Source organism: Biomphalaria glabrata, chromosome 4 (genome assembly GCF_947242115.1).
Source record: "Biomphalaria glabrata chromosome 4, xgBioGlab47.1, whole genome shotgun sequence".
NCBI classification, from domain to species: Eukaryota; Metazoa; Mollusca; class Gastropoda; family Planorbidae; genus Biomphalaria; species Biomphalaria glabrata.
In genome coordinates, this window is record NC_074714.1 from 41,539,118 (window position 1) to 41,560,841 (window position 21,724).

The 21,724-nt window shown below is 38.0% G+C and overlaps 2 protein-coding genes across 4 annotated transcripts in view; one reads left to right on the top strand and one right to left on the bottom strand.

Annotated features, from left to right (window-relative positions):
• Nucleotides 1-15,316, bottom strand: part of LOC106054115 (transient receptor potential cation channel subfamily V member 5-like) — a 36,587-nt gene extending 21,271 nt beyond the window's left edge. For 2 of the 3 annotated variants that reach the window (XM_056027161.1, XM_056027159.1), the window contains exons 1-4: nucleotides 15,113-15,250; nucleotides 11,332-11,755; nucleotides 10,684-10,927; nucleotides 97-252 (exon numbers count right to left, since the gene is read on the bottom strand). In XM_056027161.1, the coding sequence (XP_055883136.1) occupies nucleotides 97-252; nucleotides 10,684-10,927; nucleotides 11,332-11,601 (670 nt within the window). In that variant the 5' untranslated portion in view covers nucleotides 11,602-11,755; nucleotides 15,113-15,250. The other variant, XM_056027160.1, reaches the window with a different exon arrangement.
• A 1,949-nt stretch (nucleotides 15,317-17,265) lies between these two features.
• The window catches only part of LOC106068070 (ubiquitin-like modifier-activating enzyme ATG7), a 35,775-nt gene continuing 31,316 nt past the window's right edge, over nucleotides 17,266-21,724 (top strand). Inside the window, exon 1 of the mRNA XM_056026059.1 lies at nucleotides 17,266-17,681. Coding sequence (XP_055882034.1) covers nucleotides 17,549-17,681 — 133 coding nt within the window. The 5' untranslated portion in view covers nucleotides 17,266-17,548. The remainder of the gene's footprint in view (nucleotides 17,682-21,724) is intronic.

Here is a 21,724-nt window from a genome sequence, read left to right on the forward strand (position 1 = left end):
GTCAAATTAATGAGGGTAATGAGTTAATTGCTTTCTTTTGTTACAAATTATTTGTATGCTTTCTGGTTTTGGTAAATTTAAAACATTTTGATTCACCTTCATAGTTTGTGTTCCCAGTGTAACCCTTCTTTTGATCCTCTGGCAAGAAGAATCTGCCTGTGGCCCTCTGGTTCACATTAGCTCCAGACTCTACAAGCAGCTGCACTGAGTCAAAGTCTCCTACGATGATGGCTATATGCAGGGCACTTTCACCTGTTGAGAAACATTGACAAAAAAACATTTTGACCAACAAAGCTCTTGAGAAGTGCTTGCAACTAGTGTTCTATTCCTGAGCAGTGTTCTTTTTTTTTTTAGATCTCTAGCGTCAAGTTTTAAAATGATGAACAGGTGATAAACTAGTTGAGTTTTCACAGTTTTGATATGTTTCTAAAAGGTTTTTGGCAACTCAGACAACAAACAAATTATTCAAACAAGTTCATGACAAACTCATTGATATAGGCACAAAGTAAAAAGATCAGTCAAGCCTACAAGCAGGGGCATAGCTAGGAATTTTCCATCATTTGGGGGCCCGGGGGGGGGAGGCTTGACCTCTTTGTGGCCCCTTCATTTTGCATAATATTTTATTTTTAATGTAAAAAAACACTTCTTTTCAAATTCTCCCCCCTCCTCCCCCCCCACCCTAGCTACGCCATTGCCTACAGGTCTAATAATTCTGGTTCTTTTTTAAATTCTGATGGTAAATTCTAGATAAGTTAATCAATTTGAATTGTATTTTTCTTTTTGAGGGCTTAATTACAAGGCTGCAACTCCGTTATGAATTTTATCTAGATTCTAGCTGGTAGCTACTGTGTTACTGTGATATGGATGGAATTCGTTTGTTTTCAGCTCCGAACAGCTAGTACAAAAAACAAACAAAAAATCGTAGGCTTATTAAATTCTCAAATGTTTAACTTCAAAAACTTTAAACATAATTTTTATTTATTCACAGCTTTCAACTTCAACAATGATATATGTAAATACACAGGTTAGAAAAAAATACTTTCAACAAGATATAACTCACTAAAATAAACCCAACTTCTGTTAAAAGTTTATCCCTTGTACTCCCTTCTTCAACTTTGACAGTATTCAAGAACTTGAAATACCACGGATCACATGATTTCATCAAAATGTTTTCAGCCTACGCAACCAAACCATCCGCCCACTGTTCGCATGGTTACATCAGAAACACGCACGCTCAGTCCATACCACTTGTAAGGCAGACTTCTTTCTGGCTTGAGCCCGATCGACCAGGTCACGACATTCGCACAGGAGGTGGCCGACGGGTTCCAGAGGTCCGAGAGCACATACGCGGTGTTCATAGACCTAAAACAGGCCTACGATCGTGTGTGGAAGCAAGGCCTCTATCTTAAGCTAAGAGCTATGGGTGTGCGGGGCAAGATATACAATTGGATACAATCCTTTCTGTCTGGGAGGAGCACACGTACAAAATACCAGCACTCCCTTAGCAAGCCAAAACAACAACTCAATGGCCTGCCTCAGGGCTCTGCCCTGTCCTGTACACTTTTCATAGCCTTTCTTAATGATTTGCCCAGCTCACTACGGTCCAAAAAACTGCTATATGCTGACGATATTGTCCTCTGGTCAACCGGGAAGAAAGCCGACCAAATTCAGGCGGCACTTCAAGCAGACCTCCATACCATCTCCTCGTATTGCGACAAATGGCAGATTCAGATAAACGTTGCCAAAACGACCTGGTCCCTGTTCAGCTTAGGAATCGACATCCTTAAGGCTCCATTCGAGCTTCAACTCGGTGGGCTGCGACTCCAGCGTGAAAATACGCCAAAATATCTAGGGGTGACCCTGGATAGAAAACTGTCAATGCTCCAGCACGTCCAGGAAGTTGAACGAAAAGCCTCGGAGAAGTTAGCGATACTAAGAAAGCTGGCCAGCACAAAGTGGGGTGCCAAAGCTGACATGCTACGCACATTGTATCTAGGGGCAGTCAGATCACAAATTGAATACAGCTATACAGTTCAAGTATACGCTAGTAAAACTGCCCTCGAATCACTCGACCGGGTACAAGCACAGGCTCTACGGTTCATTTGTGGCACCTTTAGGAGAAGCCCAACAAACGCTGCTGAAATCTTTACAAACGTGGCACCCTTACATCTTAGGAGGGAGAGGGCAGTACTTACGGCCTACGAGCGCTACAAAAGGGGCGACTCTAGGCTACCCACCTCAATTTTAGTGCGACAGTGGAGAGAGAGGAACCGCATTAAAATGCGATCGTTCCTACATATAGCGGCCAATTTGTCAAATTCAGCTGGACTCTCCACTGATAGAATCCCTATTAGGAGAATCAGTACGTGCCCTCCGTGGAGGAGATTGCCGGTCCCACAAATAAACCTGTCCCTGTTAGGGCAAGAGGGAGCCACCAAGAGGCGATTAACACCTGCCATTCTCCAAAATTTGACATCCATAACCATAAAATCCTACCCATCAGATGCTATATTCTGTTATACCGATGGGTCGGTAATGAGGGACCCCGATAGATCGGGGTATGGGGCCCTTATTGTCTACCCCGACCGGACTGAACCAGATAGGCTCTCTGGTCCATGCGGCTACGCTGCATGCTCCATGGATGCCGAACTTACAGGGATAACTAGGGCGTTCGAGGCCATTAGGGCCCGAATGCTCCAACGCGAGACTAGCGCCACTACGGTGGTGTTGGTCACTGACTCTCGCTCCAGTCTCCTAGTTATGGGTGGCGGCGGGGGAGGGTCGCCCGTAATAGAAGAGGCAATCGGCGCCGCAGATAACATCCGCCGAGCTATTGGAGCTGTCGTTTATATGCAGTGGGCGCCTTCACATTGTGGCGTGAGGGGCAATGAAACGGCAGACGCCCTCGCAAGGGAGGGTGCAATGGCAGCCACACACCTCGAAGCACCAAGCACGTACTTACAAGCAACGGCACAAATCCGAGCACTCATTCATGAGAAGTGCTTAAAGTCCTGGGAGGAATCCGACAGAGCACGTGGTGTCTGGCAGCGCATGCGTCACCCAGATCGCGACGATCCATGGTGGCGACTGAGGAGGTCAGAGCAGTCAATAGTTGCGCAGTGCAGGACGGAACATTGTCCTATTGGGGCATACTTTGCCCGGTTCCGCACTAACTTTGACTCCCGATGCCGTCACTGTGGAGAGAGCGTCGAAACAGTGTCGCATGTCTTGTACGAGTGTCCCCAGCTCCGCGAGCTAAGGGGGGACTTGCCTGTGCAGTCACTCGACTTGTATGGTAGCTATGAGGCACTACGCCGGACGGCTAAGTTTCTTGCCAGAGCACTACGGGAGGACTAGTCCTTCCTGCTCTGATTTTTCAATAGGAGTTCATCTCAGGTACCAAGTAGGCCTAGATGAATCAGTGCAAGTCTCCTGATTTCGTTTAGAAAGTTTTACTTGATCTAAATCTAGAAGTTTACTAAGAGTTGTTGGCATATTTAGCACTTTCTTTTTGAAATAATACATAGTTTTAACTCACACAGGGCAAGCTCCAAGGGCTTTATGGTGTTATTGTCAAATGTTATGAGTGAAAGGAAAGTGTAATTTAGAAGCAGAAGCAAGTGTTGGATTACATCGAGTGAGACATTAACTGAAGATTCGAATAAGGGCTTGGGAGCTGTCACATTACACCGTGTCAATAAAATGGCCGTACGACGCTTTAAAGCCTTTTCTGGACACTGAACTCTATGTTCTCTGTACGGCGCTATAGACTCAGTAGGTCTACATGACTTAACGCACGTTTCCAGACAAAAGCAGTTTTCTAGTCGTACGGACACGAGATTCAGAAACATTTTGCATGGAAAAATTAACAAACTAGATAATAATAATTTCTGCTTTTGCGGGGGCCCCTCTGGCGGGGGCCTGGGACGGTTGCCACTCTTGCCACCCCCTGAGGCAACATGTTGCTTTATAGCATATATAATTACTGGAAAATGAAATTAAAAAAAAAAACAACAACACCAGTAGCATATAGATCTATGAAGGTATTGAATATGAACTTATAGGGAGTCTTTACAAAGCGGCACCCTTCATCACGCATTCTGTTCTCTACAAACTGATCACGAACTAGATCTTTGGACTAAGTGAAAATGTAAGACAAGTTAAAACATTTAGGAAATTCAGGAGAAGCTTTTAAATCTTCATTTGTTAGGGTTTCAAAAATTCATGTCTCTTTATAAAGAAAGTCAGTCAAGCGTGAACTCCCCCCCCTCCCCCAAGGGCAGGTTGAAATGCAGTATCGAGGGAGATAAACGAACTCACGCGGCATCAACACTGTGGAGATGGGGCGGGCTGAGTAGGCAATTTGAAGGGGGAAAAATAAAAGAATGGGATCGATAGGCCAAGCGGGTTTTTGAACATTCTTCGCACAAGATCAGTTCAATGGAACCAACACGCAATAGGCCGTTGCACACAGCGGTGCAAACAAACGGAGGCATTGTTTGGTAAGCGGCAACAGTTTAAACGATGTCGTCTGCTGAGCAGCAATGGACGTGCGGCTTTTGTAACAAGACATTCGCAATATTGCTTTGTCGTTTTCTTGTTTGAAAGTTAAACAATAAAAAAAAAAATGAACATTATTTGAGAACTATATAGATAAACGAGGGCGATTGTTTCCAATCATTTCACCCCACCCTGTGCTCTTGTTCATCAACTTCACGAGGTCTATAATGGCTTTGATGGGCAGAGATACTTCACGAGGTCTAGAGGCTTTGATGGGCAGAGATACTTCACGAGGTCTAGAGGCTTTGATGGGCAGAGATACTTTCAAAAATATAAGAATGATTTATCTGTAACATTTTTTTTATAATTCAGGTGAGCGTTGCTATTTTTACCATATTGCTTTGAATATTCTACAGGGAGCGCAAAGATTGGCATGAAGCTGTGAGTGTTGATTATGGAGCAAAGAGTTAACGGATACAGTGATAGTGAGCCAAACGTCAAACTAACATGCACCTGGCTCAATCTAAACCCCAATCAGAGGCGTAGTAAGCAAAAGTGCGACCGGGGCAAGATACTTTATTGGCGCCCCCTCCACCATTTACCATGAACATATATAGGCGCCTCTCTGTGTGTGGCGCCCCACCCCCTGAGCGTGGCGCCCGGGGCATCGTACTTCCGTTGCCACCCCACCCCATCACTACGCCTCTGCCCCAAATATTCCCATGTCAAGGCTTATCAAAACGAAAATAAGATCAAGAAGAAAGCGTTTTGTCTTAAATATATTTCTTGTCAATGTGCACGAGCCACCAATTGCTCGAGATAACTACCAAGATCTATATGCTGTATGTTGACTTATCTTTAATGAATTATTAGAAGAAGAAAAAGAGAAAATGGGGAAATGGGGGGATTAAATACAAACAAAAAAGTTCAAATTTGACCAAAAAAAAAAGTGAATAAGGTTGTTTTATAGATCTTTTGAAATATTCTGTTCCAATACTTTCAGTGTCACTGTGTCAGACACACTATAGAGCTACGTGATCTAGTGACTTCAAGGAATAGAGAAATCCAATATATGAGAAACATAAATCAACTACATGAGAAGTAACGCGCTTTTCGCCTGCCCCATATTACCCGCCCCCTTTTCACACACACAATAATATAAATAAATAGAAAACGCATAGGATTCAAATTGAATGCGGTTTTGTAGCTACAGAGATATGGAGGCTTAAGTAACCTATGCAGATAGCAACCCGTTGTCTCATTGGATAGCGACCCGTTCTAATTAGATAGCAACCCGTTGTCTCATTAGATAGCGACTCGTTGTCTCATTAGATAGCGACCCGTTGTCTCATTAGATAGCAACCCGTTGTCTCATTGGATAGCAACCCGTTGTCTCATTAGATAGCAACCCGTTGTCTCATTAGATAGCAACCCGTTGTCTCATTAGATAGCAACCCGTTGTCTCATTAGATAGCGACCCGTTGTCTCATTAGATAGCAACCCGTTGTCTCATTAGATAGCAACCCGTTGTCTCATTAGATAGCAACCCGTTGTCTCATTAGATAGCAACCCGTTGTCTCATTAGATAGCAACCCGTTGTCTCATTAGATAGCAACCCGTTGTCTCATTAGATAGCAACCCGTTGTCTCATTAGATAGCAACCCGTTGTCTCATTGGATAGCAACCCTTTCTCATTAAAGTCTAAGCAAAGTCACATGTTCACATACAAATGTGCTAAACCAATCAATGGAGAGAGATGGTCCTATCCTGAGAGGCTTTGACAGCCAGACAAAAGTGACCTAATCAGAGGGATGTGACTTATCGTGGCCCAATGTATGGGAGAAAAGGTGGAACACAAAGCTTGTTGCTTAACAGTTAAGTAGCACTGCCACACACTCGGGACACTTGACACTGAAACATGTGTGTCAGAGTAACCCAGGACCTCACACACGCACACACACACACACACTGGTAGTTTCTAGTGTACACAGGGTTATGGAGTAGATAGTTCCTGTAAAATCAAGTGTTTTATATAATAACTCACTACTACAAGCACAGAACCAACGCAAGCAGAGCAGATATTAAACAGACATGGCAACTGAACAGAGCAGCCATTAAGCTTAAAGACACAAAGACAGCTAACCATCTTTTTTTTTTCAAAAGCTCACAATGTTTATCTGTCTGTCTGGTAAAAAGTTTGTACACGTTATTTCTCCAACACCGATTTCCCAATTTCGGATCAAGTTGAAACTTGGCACAATTATACATTGGCATAGACAAAACATGAATAAAAAAAAAAATAACCAATTAGTCAATTAATTACTGGTAATTATTTATTTTGTTTGATACTGAAAAAGGGAAATAACTTCTACATTATTGAAGCCCTTTCCCCCTTAGATAAGCTTTTTTTTTAAAAAAAGAATTTTTCTTATTGTTTCTTTGTCTAATTTGATACACCGTTCTCTCGATGAAACTGTCACATTATTGGTAATTATGAATTGTGTCTTGTTCATGGACTATCACTGAAAATAACTGTACATTCAGAGCACAGTTTGAGTAAAAGGAATCAAACAAATGAACACGGATAAAGAGCTTGAGAGAGCTGATTACTAGTGCCCTGCTCATTAACAGTTGGCCAAAGAAACAGATGACCTTAGGCACGTGGAATGTAAGAACCCTGAATCAATGCGGTAAACTGGCCCAACTTTTAAGAGAGTTTGACTCTTACCGGCTGGACATCCTTGGGATCTGCGAGATGCGGTGGACATCAAGTGGACAAATAATCAATGATGGCAAGACAATAATATATTCAGGACATGACAAGGAGCACATTGGTGGTGTAGGAATCATCATGTCTAAAATAGCAGCTTCAGCGCTAATTGCTTGGAAGCCGGTCAGTGACCGCATCATTACAGCTCGACTCCAAACAAAGCAAATCAAAGTCACTACCATCCAAGCTTATGCCCCTACAGAGGATGCAGAAGATAACATCAAAGATAATTTCTATAATCAACTACAAACCACTCTTGATGAAACACCTACTCACGACCTAATTCTACTGATGGGAGACTTTAACGCCAAAATCAACCCCAACCGAACTGGCTTTGAATATGTAATGGGACCATATGGCTCTGCAGAAAACATCAGTGATAATGGCGAGCGCTTGATTTCTCTCTGCGCATCCAACAGCCTTTCAATTGGAAACACATATTTTAAGCACAAACAAATACACAAAAAAAACATGGCGATCACCAAATGGAGAAACCTTCAACAAGATAGATTACATTTGCATCTCCAAACGATGGAGGTCATCTCTGTTAGACGTGCGGACCCGCAGAGGAGCTGATATCGGCTAAGACCACTACCTTGTCAGTGGCAAATGTAAGCTCCGATTGAAACGCTAACCAAAACGAGCCACACGACCCCGCCCATTTAATGTAGAGAAGCTTAAAGACGGCAATACTGCAGCACAGTTCCAATTGAAACTAACGAACCGCTTTGAGGCTCTTGCAGATATACTGACCCTTGAAGAAGAGTGGGCCAGCTTCAAAGATACCACTATTGGGTGTGCGGAAGAAGTTATCGGAAGGAGGAGAGGTTCATACAAGGAACGGTGGATACAAGACAGAACATGGAAATCGATTGATGAGAGGAAAGAGGCCAAACATAGACGAGATCAGAAAAATGAAACACAGGATCGCAGCCTAGCGGAAGAAGCCTATAGGGAAGCAGATCTGAAAGTAAAGAGAAGCTGTCGGCAAGATAAACGGGACTGGATTGAGCAGAAGGGACAAGAGGCACAAGCAGCTGCAAGCAGAAATGACACAAAAACCCTCCATCGTATTGTCCGAGATCTCACTGGAGCAAAGAAAGGACATGGGGCACCAATAAAAGACAAGCAAGGCAAAACTTTGTTAACGAAAGAAGAACAGGATGCAAGATAGGTAGAGCACTTTAAAGAGACCCTTAACCAACTGTCGCCAGACCTAACTTACATATTCAAGGACCCCTCTCCAGACAATGATCTCAAGGTCAAGACAGACCCAATAACTGCTGAGGTTACCATGGCCATTGCAGTGCTAAAGAATAACAAAGCACCAGGACTAGACATGATATCAGCAGAAATGCTAAAATATGGGGGACAGTGCATTGTTAACAGAATGACTGATCTCTTAAATCTCTGTTGGGGAACTTTAAAAGTCCCAGAGGATTGGCAAAAGGGAGTGATTGTAAAGCTTCCAAAAAAGGGCAACTTGGCAGACTGCAACAACTGGAGGGGCATTACTCTCCTCTCTGTCCCAGGCAAAGTTTTCAGCACTGTTTTGTTGAGACGGCTTCAACAGTCTGTAGATGAAAGGCTCAGAGAAGAACAAGCAGGTTTCCGAAGAGGCAGATCATGTACAGAGCAGATTTTCGTTTTACGAAATATCATAGAACAAAGTCTTGAGTACCAACAACGGCTAACGATCAGTTTCGTGGACTTCAAAAAAAGCGTTTGAAAGTGTCCACCGAGAATCACTATGGAAAATAGTTAGAGAATACGGTATCCCAGAAAAATTCGTCCAGATCCTACGACACCTTTTCAGTCAGTCTAGTTGCTGCATTAAAACAGAAGAGGGAACAACAGAGTTTTTTACAATCGAGACAGGTGTGAGACAGGGGTGCATCTTATCTCCCTTCCTTTTCCTCCTAGCTATCGACTACATAATGAGGAGAGCAATGAACCAGACTGCCTTTGGTATTCCATGGCATGAACAACTCCGACTGACGGACTTGGACTTTGCTGATGATGTTGCACTACTCGGGGCTACAAATAAATGCATTCAAGAAATGGCGGAGAGCCTAGACAGAGAGGCACCCAAAATTGGCCTCCGCATAAACTTGGATAAGACTAAAGTTATGCGAGTGGGATATAAGGCAAAGGGTGTCCCCGTCAGACTTGGCGAGTCAAAGCTTGAAGAGCTGGACAAGTTCACGTACCTTGGCAGCATCATAACAAATGATGGAGATGCTTACCATGATGTAGCGTGCCGAATAGGAAAGGCAGGGAGCATTTTCCAAAGGCTGCAGCCTATTTGGACTATCCAAGCCATTGGACTCGAGACAAAAATACACCTTCTCAACACAATCGTCATTCCAACTGCTACATATGCATGTGAGACGTGGAAGTCATCTGTCAAAATTGAGAAAAGACTAAATGTGGCTCAACAGAGATAGCTGAGACGGATTTTGGGAGTCAGTTACACAGACCGGATCTCAAACAAGGAAATCCTATGCCGAACTGGGAGTAGAACACTTAGTGAGGTTGTGACTGAGCGTCGCATGAGGTTTGCGGGACATGTTCTACGTCAAAATGAATTACGCACACCAAGAGTTGCGATAACATGGAAGCCAAAACGAGGAAAGCGCAAACAGGGACGTCCTCGTATTACCTGGCGACACACCTTCATGGAGGACCTCAGAACAGTGGACACCAGGTGGGAGGAGGCTTCAGACATTGCCAGTGACAGATCATTATGGAGACAGCTTGCCGCCCAATGCGCCGAACGGCGCGGGAGGACCTAAGTCTAAGTGAGTCTAAGTAATATTAAAAACAAAAAAAAAGTTGACTAGGGAAGTTAGTGTTGCAAAAGCTTGTTTGTGGTCTTGGAGGATCAGTTAAACTCTCATCATATGTTAGCCACAACTAAATCACATTCACAGAAGTGTCCATCAAATGACTAATAAAATACTATTTAAACTATGATTATTTTCTAAACTTTGTAGGAGAAAAATTACTAAGAAATTTTCTAAATATTTTATAACATTTTATAAACAATAGATTTTCAATAGCATATTATGTTATTGAGATTTTTAGACCATACATAACAGTTTCTGCATTTTTCACTTTTAAAAAAAGTATGCATTCTCAATTTTAAAAAAAACAAAGCTTTCAGAGGACCAAAAGTAACTTTAGCTCCTATTTTGAGCTTGATAAAGGCTGATAAGAAAATTGGATTTTCATATATCTTTTTAGTTTTAGAATTTTTTGACATCAAAGTAATTAAACAATTATGTATTTTTGGAAAGAAACCCTTACAAACAAAATATATTGGTTAATAAATGTAATAACAAATCAAATAAATAGCACAATAGTCTTTTTCCAACTAGTGGCTGCCAAACACATACTAAAGATAGACTTACCATAATATTCTTCACCTTCATAAACATCTAAAGCAAGGTTCGGATACATCTGTAGCACAATTTTAGCCACTTCAAAGTGAACAGGGGAGTCATTCAAGTACAGAAGATGGAATGGGGTCTCTCCAACACCTCCCCTTTTGTTGAGATCCCAACAAGCATCATGGGGGTACACCTTATTAAAATAATGTTCCTCTAATTCCTCTTCTGAAAGTTCTTCATCTGAAATTAGGTCTGAATTTTGTCCCTAGAGACCAAAACAAAATTATTATTTATTCATTTAAATAATATCTAATAGTGAATACAAACACATTTTAAAGAAACATTTTTTTTTAATCTAACTAGAGACATTGGTGTAATATTTCACTTAATTTTTGTTAAGGACACATAACTGTGCTTAAAAAATTAACAATTTGAAAAATATATAAATCTCAGTGCCTTATAATAAATAAATGTTATATGGTGCATGCTTTAGCATGCCAAATAAAAAAATAAATATTTAAAGCTTTCCTTTTATTTGTAACTAATACGATTCAAAGAATTTTTTTCCAGAAAATAAACAGATGTAATTTTTTAATTAAATTTTTTATTAGATGTGAATGTAAAGCAAATTTAAAAAATATACCCATAAGGGTTAGTAAAGCAACCTACCGCAACACGTCTTTTGTATCTTTTCTGCCAAAGAGATAACTCTTCAATAGAAATTGTATGCTTTTTGCCATCTCTGTGATAGAAAAACTTGGACATTTCTTCACGGGCTATTTCTTGCACTTTTTGTATGCCATGCTCATTGTATGCATCAATAAGGGATCCACCTTTTGCCAGGTTGGCAAATTTGTAGGCAGGATTCTCCACCATCTCAATATTCTGCTGCTTCCAGGCGTCATCTTTGTCCTTAAGATGACAGGGCAGATTCCCCATGATGCTGCAGGGTGAACAAATGTACTTAATTTTGATGGATTACTTTAACCACCTCAATACCTGCTTTAAACATGGTGTTCATCTTGTTAAGTTGTGAAGGATTTCACTAAAGCATTTTGCATGTGTTCTATCACATCAATTCACAACTATGTCACTGAAACAAGTAATTAGAAATTGTTTTAGGATCAAATAACTTAAAAGATGTTTTAAAAAGAAAAGCACTTTAAAAAATGATATGAATCTCCGTGACTTTGAACGTTACAAGAGATTTTGCAATTTTCATTAATTTTGTCTGCAATGATTAGTGCAACTAGGCATAAAAAAAAATTACACACTATTTCAAATATCTCAATAGATGAAAAATCCAAACAAGGTGAGTTAAATTAATACCAAATGGCTAGTAGAGTTGGGGGGGGGGGGGGGGGGGAGAGACACCAGATTTGTTGTTATCTCAATGGTTGTGATGAAAATGTAGCATAGAAAAGTTCAACTAACTCAACTGAGCAGTAAGTACGCACTGTAAGCTATTATTTAAGAAAAATAGTGTCTCGTCTTTATGGACACTGGCTAATGTTAAAAGTCAATAGAGTTTTATCTTTTAAACAGTAAGTTACTTTTAAGGCATATTAAATATTCATAATTACACTGCTTTCTATAATTTTTAATAGCAAAAATTGAGTTGTTTTTTTTTGTTTAAGTAATTGAGTTCAGGTTATAGCATCTACTAGCTTATCTTTTATTCAACTGTTATTTATTTATCAAACTAACTTTTACGTTATCTGTACAAAATGAGCAAAGACAGGAAATATATTAAATTTTTAATTTTAGCAACTGGAACTTTGTAATATGGTTAGTCATGAACTAATAGCATTGCTCTTCACTTGTGCATATTCAAATAAATACAATGCTATATTTCCTTCCTATTAAATCAACTTTATTTTATGGTAAAACTAAATTTATTCCATGCTTTTGAGTGTGAATGTTACTCTATTTGTGATAGCAAATGTACAACCTACAAAAAAATCTCATGTTTAATAAATGATCTGATGAAAAGATGGTTGCCTGGTCATGTGGTATGCACATGATAGTCAAAGATGAGGAAGATTTGGACCATGATGTTATAATCTTCAATTCTGAAAGAACACCCAAAACATGTAAAACAAACAAAACAAGTGCAGTGGTTAGTTGTCAGAAGAGGGGAGAATACTGAAAGTATAGTAGTCCTATATGAAGGACCAATAGAAGAGTAAAATTAGTAGTTATACAGACCTGAAACATTGTGTTTGTTAGTGCATTATACTATACATCATCATGGGCATACAATGCACTACAAATAACAATGTTCTAGCCAATGCTGGTGTGTAAAATGAAAGTCTTTGATTTGTGTTCAACAGTTGCACTGGGAATGACTGTATAGTAAAAGCAATCTTTTTTTATTTGTGAGCTTAAGAATGGCTAAAAAGATTTTCCCTAGCAAGTGTATAAGGTTTTAAAAACCTTAGAGCTATCATTTCAGATGAAGGAACCAAACATGGACTACACTGGCAAAGATTGCATCCACAGCAGCACTTGCAAAGCTCAAAACAATCTGGAAAGACAAAGCCCTAGCCCAAAAATCAAACTGATGTATGCTTGCAAATCTTAGACAATAACTGCAGAACTAGAAAGGAGGATCCCACCAATGGAACTGAGATGCTATTGAAGGATTCTAGGTATCAATTACATCACATATAAGGAGATTCCAAATAGGATCACAAAGGCTTTTGGGCCCCATGATGACCTGCTGACTACTGTTAGAAATGCAAACTAAAACTTTTTGGCCATATCAAAAATTACAGAGGGGTCACAAAGACTTTCCTTCAGTACCAAGAAAAAGAAAATGAGGCAGACAGAGAACACAACATTAAAGAATGGATGGGGCTGTCATTGAAAGAGATTCTATTCAAGGCAAAAGAAATGGAGAACAATGGACAAAAGATCGTGTGATGACCCAATGGTTCAACAGGCTTGAGTTGAGTAGTTGAAAGCGAATACTTTAGAGCAGTGCTTTTTTTTGTAAAAACAAAAATAGGTGCTGGTACTCAGTGATGGATTGTCTAACTTTTAACTACTAGTAAATTAATAATAAATGTTAAAATACAAGAAAATTAATAATTTTTTCAACACATTGAAAAAGGTACTTGTACATCGTACTGGTGCGTACCATCACAAAAAAAAAGCACTGCTTTTAAGGACCAGCTGAGATGCCAGCTGAGAAAAAATATCAGCAAGTGGCTTCCAAAAGAGACACATGTTGAGACAAAAAGCCTGGTCATGTGGTATGTACATATGTACTAGAGTTTAAAAAGTTCCCAAGTTCGAACCCTGCCCTCCAATAAAACAAACAAAATCAAGTCTATTATACATTTTTAATAATTGTGCATTCGGCACACAGTTATTGAAGTTATTCTTATACTAATCTAGAGTAATATATATAGATGTAAATTTTTAAAAATTACTAACAAGTTAAAATTAAATAGAATGTTTTAAAAGGATAGCTTTACTAAATGAAGATCTTATCTAAGACTATAAGGGTGAGGACTGAAGTATGTAGCATATAATAGTGACTCTCGTCTAGAAATTGATCAAGTAACTTGACTTAGAGTGCTAGACCTAGAATTTAGATCTAGATTAGAATCTAGAAGTAGTAGGTCAAGATCTAGCTATATCTTAATCTTGTAATCTAGACTCTATCTATCTACAGTCTATAGTATAGTATAGATCTACTGATCTAGTACTGACTCTACCTCTCTATTATTATTAATTATTATTATATTATAGTCTCTAAATCTGAAAATAATTAAAATTAATCATAATTAATTATTATATTTATAAAATCATTTTTGAACGCCCGAAACTTACAAAAAAAAGTGAAAAACATCATTAGATCTCAATCTAGATCTAATTTATTATTTAACTAGTAAAATATAGATCTAGAGTCTAGAATCTATATTAGATCTATATATTATTATATACATAAATACATATGATATATCTAGATCTAGAGTATTTAAGTATTAGATTCTAGTCTGGAATCTATATTTAAATGTAATAACACTAATAACAGTGTCACATTCTGACATTGAACACATTCAATATGAATATGAATAAGTAGATCTAGATGATCTATAATACTATAATCTATATAGATCTAACATCATTAACATTGACGATTGTTAATTAATTGTAGATAATCATAAGTCATGATAAGTAGATAGTCATGGGTTACATGCCATTATTTTTAAAGAAACCGGAATTATGCATAAACATTAAATTCCTAATCGCAAAGCCAACGAGTCACAAATAATTGCAATTTCATTTGCAAATGATAAAAACTGAATTTACCCCTTTCAAAAAAAAAGATAAGATAATCATGAATCAAATGAAAAAATGTGAATGACATGAATAATGGAAAATGCGGTTAGCGTCTATTAGCAACGGCACTCCAAACGACACTTCTTATAAACCAAACCTTATAATGTGTTAGTAAAAGCAAACAAAATTGTAGATCTAGATTTTATATCAGTTTAGAATCCAAATAAGAATATTTAGAAAAACTAATAGTCCACATGATGCATCAGTGATTGTAAACAGTAAAAAAACATTTGAAAATAGGTTGATACCAGGTATTTCGCCATTTTGTGACGTAGAAAATGGGGGAGGAGGGGTGGTATGGATATGTCAACTTATTAAAAAAAAAAAAAAGACTGACAACTACGAGTGAAAGCTTAAATATATTTTTTTTCTCATTATTAAGCTTTATTAAAATAATAAACTCTAAAAAGTATACAGCACATGTTCTTTATAAATTCTATTGAACAAAAAATGAAACTAGCGTCATAATTGAATATATATTTTTGGATCTGTTAATAAAATTGAATTTTAGTAAGAACTGAAACATATATACTTGTATGTGTATACATGCATTTAAGTTACTCGTCTTTTCCCACCGAAATAATAATATATATTGCAAATTATCCGTCAATCAAATTAAATGAACTGTAAATCTAATACATTAAGAAAAATAAATACCTTAATATATTAAAATTATTTATAATAGCTTAGCCGTTGAAAGAGATTCTATAGATTCTATTCAAGGCAAAAGACAGAGAGGAATGGAGAAAGATGTTTGACAAATCTTGAATGGTGCCCCAATGGTCTGTATTTTATAAAATAAGATAAGAAGACTAAGGGATAGGTGAAAGTTTAGTTAGAATTTCAGACACATGCTGAGGAGTAGTTGTTGGACAAGGGGCTCATGATGCCTCTGGCGCCAGCCTTAGGCAAGTGACAAACACAGCCTATATTTCTATGTGATGTTCATGGGAAATGGAAGGGTGCCAATAACGTACCTGCCCTGGGCCCACGTTTCGCTCACAATGTCTCTGGACACATGCACGCCTAAAAGAGGACAACGTTTTAAAAAGGACAAAAAAGTACAAAAATGTTATGAATTTATGATTTTTGATCTGACCTTTTTAAAAAATATCAGTTAGGAGCCTACTAGAATCACAGATTTATCATCTTCGCAATTTATGCAAATCGACCCTTGACTAAATAGCACCTTAGAATATGACTGTGTGCCCAACATAAAAGTTTCAAACTTCTTTTTGCTAGAAACAAGACTGTTATCATTTATATCAGTGTAGCCCAAAATACGGCCCGCGGGCCAAATCCGGACCGCGACGTGGTTCTATCTGGCCCTCCGACACAACGGTACAAAGTTTAGAACCCCCCCCCTCCCTTTTTTTTCCAGAAAAAAATATGTTAAAATGTATCTTACCTACTTTAGGGCACTCACTTTCTCTCTGATGGATTGATACTTTAACCTTTAACATTTGTAAGTTTATGAAATAAGAGAGCCGAAGAAACTGCAAGTGGACTCTGGTTTTACAATCTACCAGGTAAAATGAACGGATCTTTACTTTTTTTTTGTGTAACATGATACTAAGTCATGGTTAGCCAAAATAGTTTATTTGTAAAAAAAAAAAACAAACAAAAAACAACAAATGAAGGGCACTATAATACAAATAAGACGACATTCTTGGGTTGAGCTGCGAATAAAAGTTTGTTACACCTAGAGATTGGAAGATAGATGAGAATATTTAGCTAAAAGAGACAACAAAATGAGTCGTTGGTAAAGCTAGTTCAGTGTTGTTCACATTTTAAGTAGAGAAATGAAGCTCTTTTACGACGTTTAAAAAATAATACTTTCAGATATCTCATCTAGATCCACGGGTCTATTTCATTTCTTTTTTGAAACTTTTCGGTCATGTGGCCCGCGACACGAGTGTCGGCAATTAAAATGGCCCGCACGTCAAATTAGGTTGGGCATCGCTGATATATATTATAAATTACAAATGTTCCTTCAAAACAGAAGATATTATGACTTACTCGCACCCTAATGTTAATATAATCTATTTTCACTAATTGGAAATTCGATTACGATATTTTTACATCCTATTATTGACTGTCATATTTAATTCCTCAATGAAATAATGTCTAGTTTTTAAAGTTTATCAAGATTTTTTTTGTCCCGTGCTTTCTGCTATTGTTGAGGAATCTTTTTAAAAAAGGCTCCAGTTGGCAACAGCACCAAAGCGGAAATAATATTAATCACATGATCAAAACAAATTGGGGAAAACGAAAGGAGGACTAAGCAAAGATCAAAATTTAAAGATTTTAGACTATATTAGTATATAGACTCTAGATCTAGACTGTTTCTAACATTACTTTCGTATACCCACTGTAAAATATAAAAAAAAAAATCAATCAATATCATAAACTCTAAATCTAGCATCTCAGGCACTCAGGGAAACATTTAGACTACTTATTTAGATTTTAGATCTAGATCTAGTAACATTTACATTACAGTATTACAGTATAGTATTACTGTTAAATCATAACAATGGCACACATTCAATTTGCACCATTTAGTAGTGTTGTTGATCCTGGATTTTGGCACAAGTTGACCGAAAAAAAGCTGAATGAATATGGATTAGATGACAGTGAAAGGCTTATTCACGGCTTCTTCTCTGATGGTAACTATCATTTATTTGAGGGTATCTGTAGAGTGTAGGTCTGTACTAAATTTCTAGATCTATAGACCAGGCCAGGGGTGGGCAACCTTTTTCTACAGCATAAAAAAGGGCCGCATAAAAAAAAAATTGGGGACTGGGGGGCCGCATATATATTAGGGGTGCACCGGATAGTACTTTTTGATATCCGGCCGGAGCCGGATATAACCGGATAGTACAATTAGATATTCGGCCGGAGCCGGATACCTACATGACTCAAACAGCTCGTTTTACTGAAGTTTTTGCAAATCTTCTATATAACATACCTATATTCATATTATTTTGTTATTTACTTTCTTACTTTAAACTCTATCACTGATTGATAAATTAAAATGAACAGCATTTTTTTACAGATATGCTTATCATAAACTAATCTTTGTAACATGAGATGGTGTGTGCGTATGTATTGTAAAGTAGAATGTGGGATAACTCATGCAGAATATATAAACATATATGTATTATCAGCTGTCCAAGTGACCGTTGAGAAAGCGGATGCTTTTAGAATCAGATAGCATTTCACGAAGCTTTGAGGAAATATTGTCGTAGATATCTGGAATAACACGTTCTGTAAAATATTTGCGACTAGGCACAGTTTATCTTTTCTCCAGTACTTTTATAAGTCCAATAAATCCAGGCTTCTCAACTACTTGGTAAGGTTCCATGTCAGTTGCAATCATCTTTGCTATGGCCAAGTGAATGCGTTTAGCATTATCACTATTAATATCCCACAATTTAGCTTTGTCTAATACCTCTTTAATCCCTGGTTGCTGCTTGTGTGTGAGGCTTGACGAATCACTGGAGCTCGTAGACGTACTGGCTCAGGCAGTGATATTACTTGATGCTGATTTCAATGCAGTCATTTCGTTGAATAAGTCTGGGTGTTTCGAGCGTAGATGACTAATCATAGTGGTGGTTGAGAAGTCTTTAGGTTTGCCTGGTTTACCACATGACATTACTATTTTACAAGCATTGCAAACTGCTTTAGAGTAGTCCATTGTTTTGACATTAAAGTAACGCCATATAAGTGATGACTTTTTATCAGCCATTATTATTAGTATTTAATTTACTAAATGCCCTTGCAAGCCACTTTTATACCCGTGGCTTGTGTAACAAAATACTTGTAGGGATGTGTCCTGTAGTTCAGCGCCCTAATTGACATTTCTCTCCAAGTAAACAAACTTAGTGTCATCATCTAGTGACCTCTAGACAGTGTCAATATGTCTTAACAATTTGGTTTGTGGACCAGACCCTTGATTGACAACCTATCTCATAATAAACAAACTCATACCAGATTAACCTTATAGAGATTTGGCTTGTAGTCCCGCCCCCAATAAAAATTCTACTCCAAGTAAACAAACTCAGTTCCCTCATAAGATGTGACCTCTAGAAAGTGTCAACACGTTGACATCTGGCTTAATGTGGTCAGCTGCCTATCCGTGAACTCAATGTTATGGACTAAACAAACAAAAGGAGGTGGGGGTGCTCATCTCTACCTCTGGAGATATACTCGCACATCTAGACAAATTATCAGCGTGACGTAGTTAAGGAAAATTACGTGTTTACAAGACCACTCAAAGGTCAAGACAAGCTTTTAAAATGTGCCAGACATCGCTGCTACGTATGTAATACGAATTTATAATGTAAAGTCTAGTCCACCCCCCCCCCCCCAATAACAAACCTAGTTCCCTCGTGTGATCTCTAGAGAGTGCTTACGTCCATCGTATCTGACTTGGGGTCACCTGTCAATCAATGAACTCAATGTGATGGGCTAAACAAATAAAAGGGGAAGGGAGTTGTTCATCTAGAAATATACCTGGTTACATTAGAGGTGTGGCTCTTGTAGTCCAGCCCCCCCCCTAATAAAGATTAACTACTAAGTAAACAAAATCAGTTCCCTCGAAAGGTGTGACCACTAGAGAGTGTCAATACGCTGACATTAAACTTACGTCCATCGTATTTAACTTGTGGTTACCCACCCATAAAAAACTCAATGTGATGGACTAAACAAATAAAAGGGGGTGTGAGTTGTTCATCTCTACCTCTGGAGATATACCCGCACAGCTAGACAGACGTCTGGTCAGCATGACGTAGTCAAGGAATGTAGCATTTTAACATGTTAACTAACTTACTCAAAGGTCAAGACAAATTGAAAAAAGTGCCAGCCATTGCTGCTCTGTATGTAAAGCGCATTTATGATGTAAAGTTTCATCTCTATTTATATTAAGTTATTAACACGCCTTGTCTTTATAATAAACGAAGTTTGGTGCATATTCATAATGGCTCTAATTTTAAGCACATTATTTTGTTTTCATATAAGCATTAATACATTCTATAACAGACAGTAATGGAACGAGGTCCACTTTATGCATATTAAATAGGTGTATTTTTTACTATCCGGTTTACTATCTGGTAGTGATATTCGACCGGAGCCGAATAGCACCGGATAGTAAAAAATGCCGGATATTCGGCAGAAGCCGGAGCCGGAGGGACTATCCGGTTCACCCCTAATATATATATATTGCACTACAATGCAGAAATTACAACAAGAGTTAGCAATTTCTTAAACTAATTTTACGAACGATTTTTTATTATTTGAAGTTTGCCTGTTTAGATTTTAGATCATAAAATTTAAAGTAAAGTATATAACTGTTTACTCTTGTGCATAATTTTCCGGAATCTTGGAACTAGCTAACTAGTTGTTTTTCCTGTGACTGCTGTCAATTACAGTCAATCATCATCAACCTGTACTAACACAGATGAATGTGGTTCCAAATAATGTGAAAGTTTAACAGCAAAGTTTTTATTAAACTCCCGCGAAAGAACTGGCTGGAACTTCCTTTTCAGATCATAATTTGCTTGGAGGTATTTCCTCTGGAGCTGAATCAGCTTCTGCACTAGATGGTAAGCTGAGGATATTGAAAACTGGTTCCAAGTTATTGATGTCTCAAAATTTGCTTTCAAATTCTACAATCAAGGAATCCAAATAAGTCTTGTACTTTTCAACCATTTCACTAGATATAGTTTCACCTTCACCAATGAAAATAAGAAAACCTGATTTCACTTGCTGATCTCAAGAAATGGAATAATTTGTTTGCAAAGATTTAAGATGCACATACATTTCATGTACAAGCATGTTGCAATGCTTCCGATGATAAACATGAAGTCTTCAACTCTTCATTAGAAATATTAGTAACACAGTCCTTCAAGAAACCTAACAATTTCTTCATTGAGATTCCATATTATTCTAATGCTAGGCCACTGGATACTACTGTGTTACCGAACATCAGAATGTTTTGTTTCCAAATCTTTAATTACTTTTCGGAATAGCCAGTCATGGCCGGCCTTGAATGATTGGAGACCCTAGCATTAAATAAAATAGAAAAATAAAAATTAACTGCGAAAAATCTAAAAGCATGCAATTTATTAAAAACCTAGTGTACTTCAACAAATACAGTGTTTCCCTATTTCTTCTCAAAATATGATAAAATAGGAAGTCTTATAGGAGGCCTGCAGCTGCATAGTTTGCCTATGTCTATGGTCAACCCTATGCCAAAACTGTTATAACAAATACAGTGTTTCCCTATTTCTTCTCAAAATATGATAAAATAGGAAGTCTTATATTAGGCCAGCAACTGCATAGTTTGCCTATGGTCGACCCTATGCCAAAACTGTTATTTAAATTCTTTCCGTCCTTTAAAATTGATATTTAAGGCAGCTTTGTGTAAACTTTCCCGTTATTAGTTTATGGTTGGGAAATTGTTCTTTTATTTTATTAAAAAGCCTCTTTTTCTCAGTCTAAGCATGGGTTCCATCAGTTGTTACCCTTGCCATCCTCTTTCAACTGTTCTTCATAACATTGAATAAATACTGGCCTGAACTTGTGTCTTTGACTGAATTTTCCAAATTATTGACATTTAAAATAATCTTCATTTACTTTATAAACTTTTTAGAATGACGTTTAGAGACATTGTTTCTTTAGCCTCTTCATTATAATTTATAAGAATCAA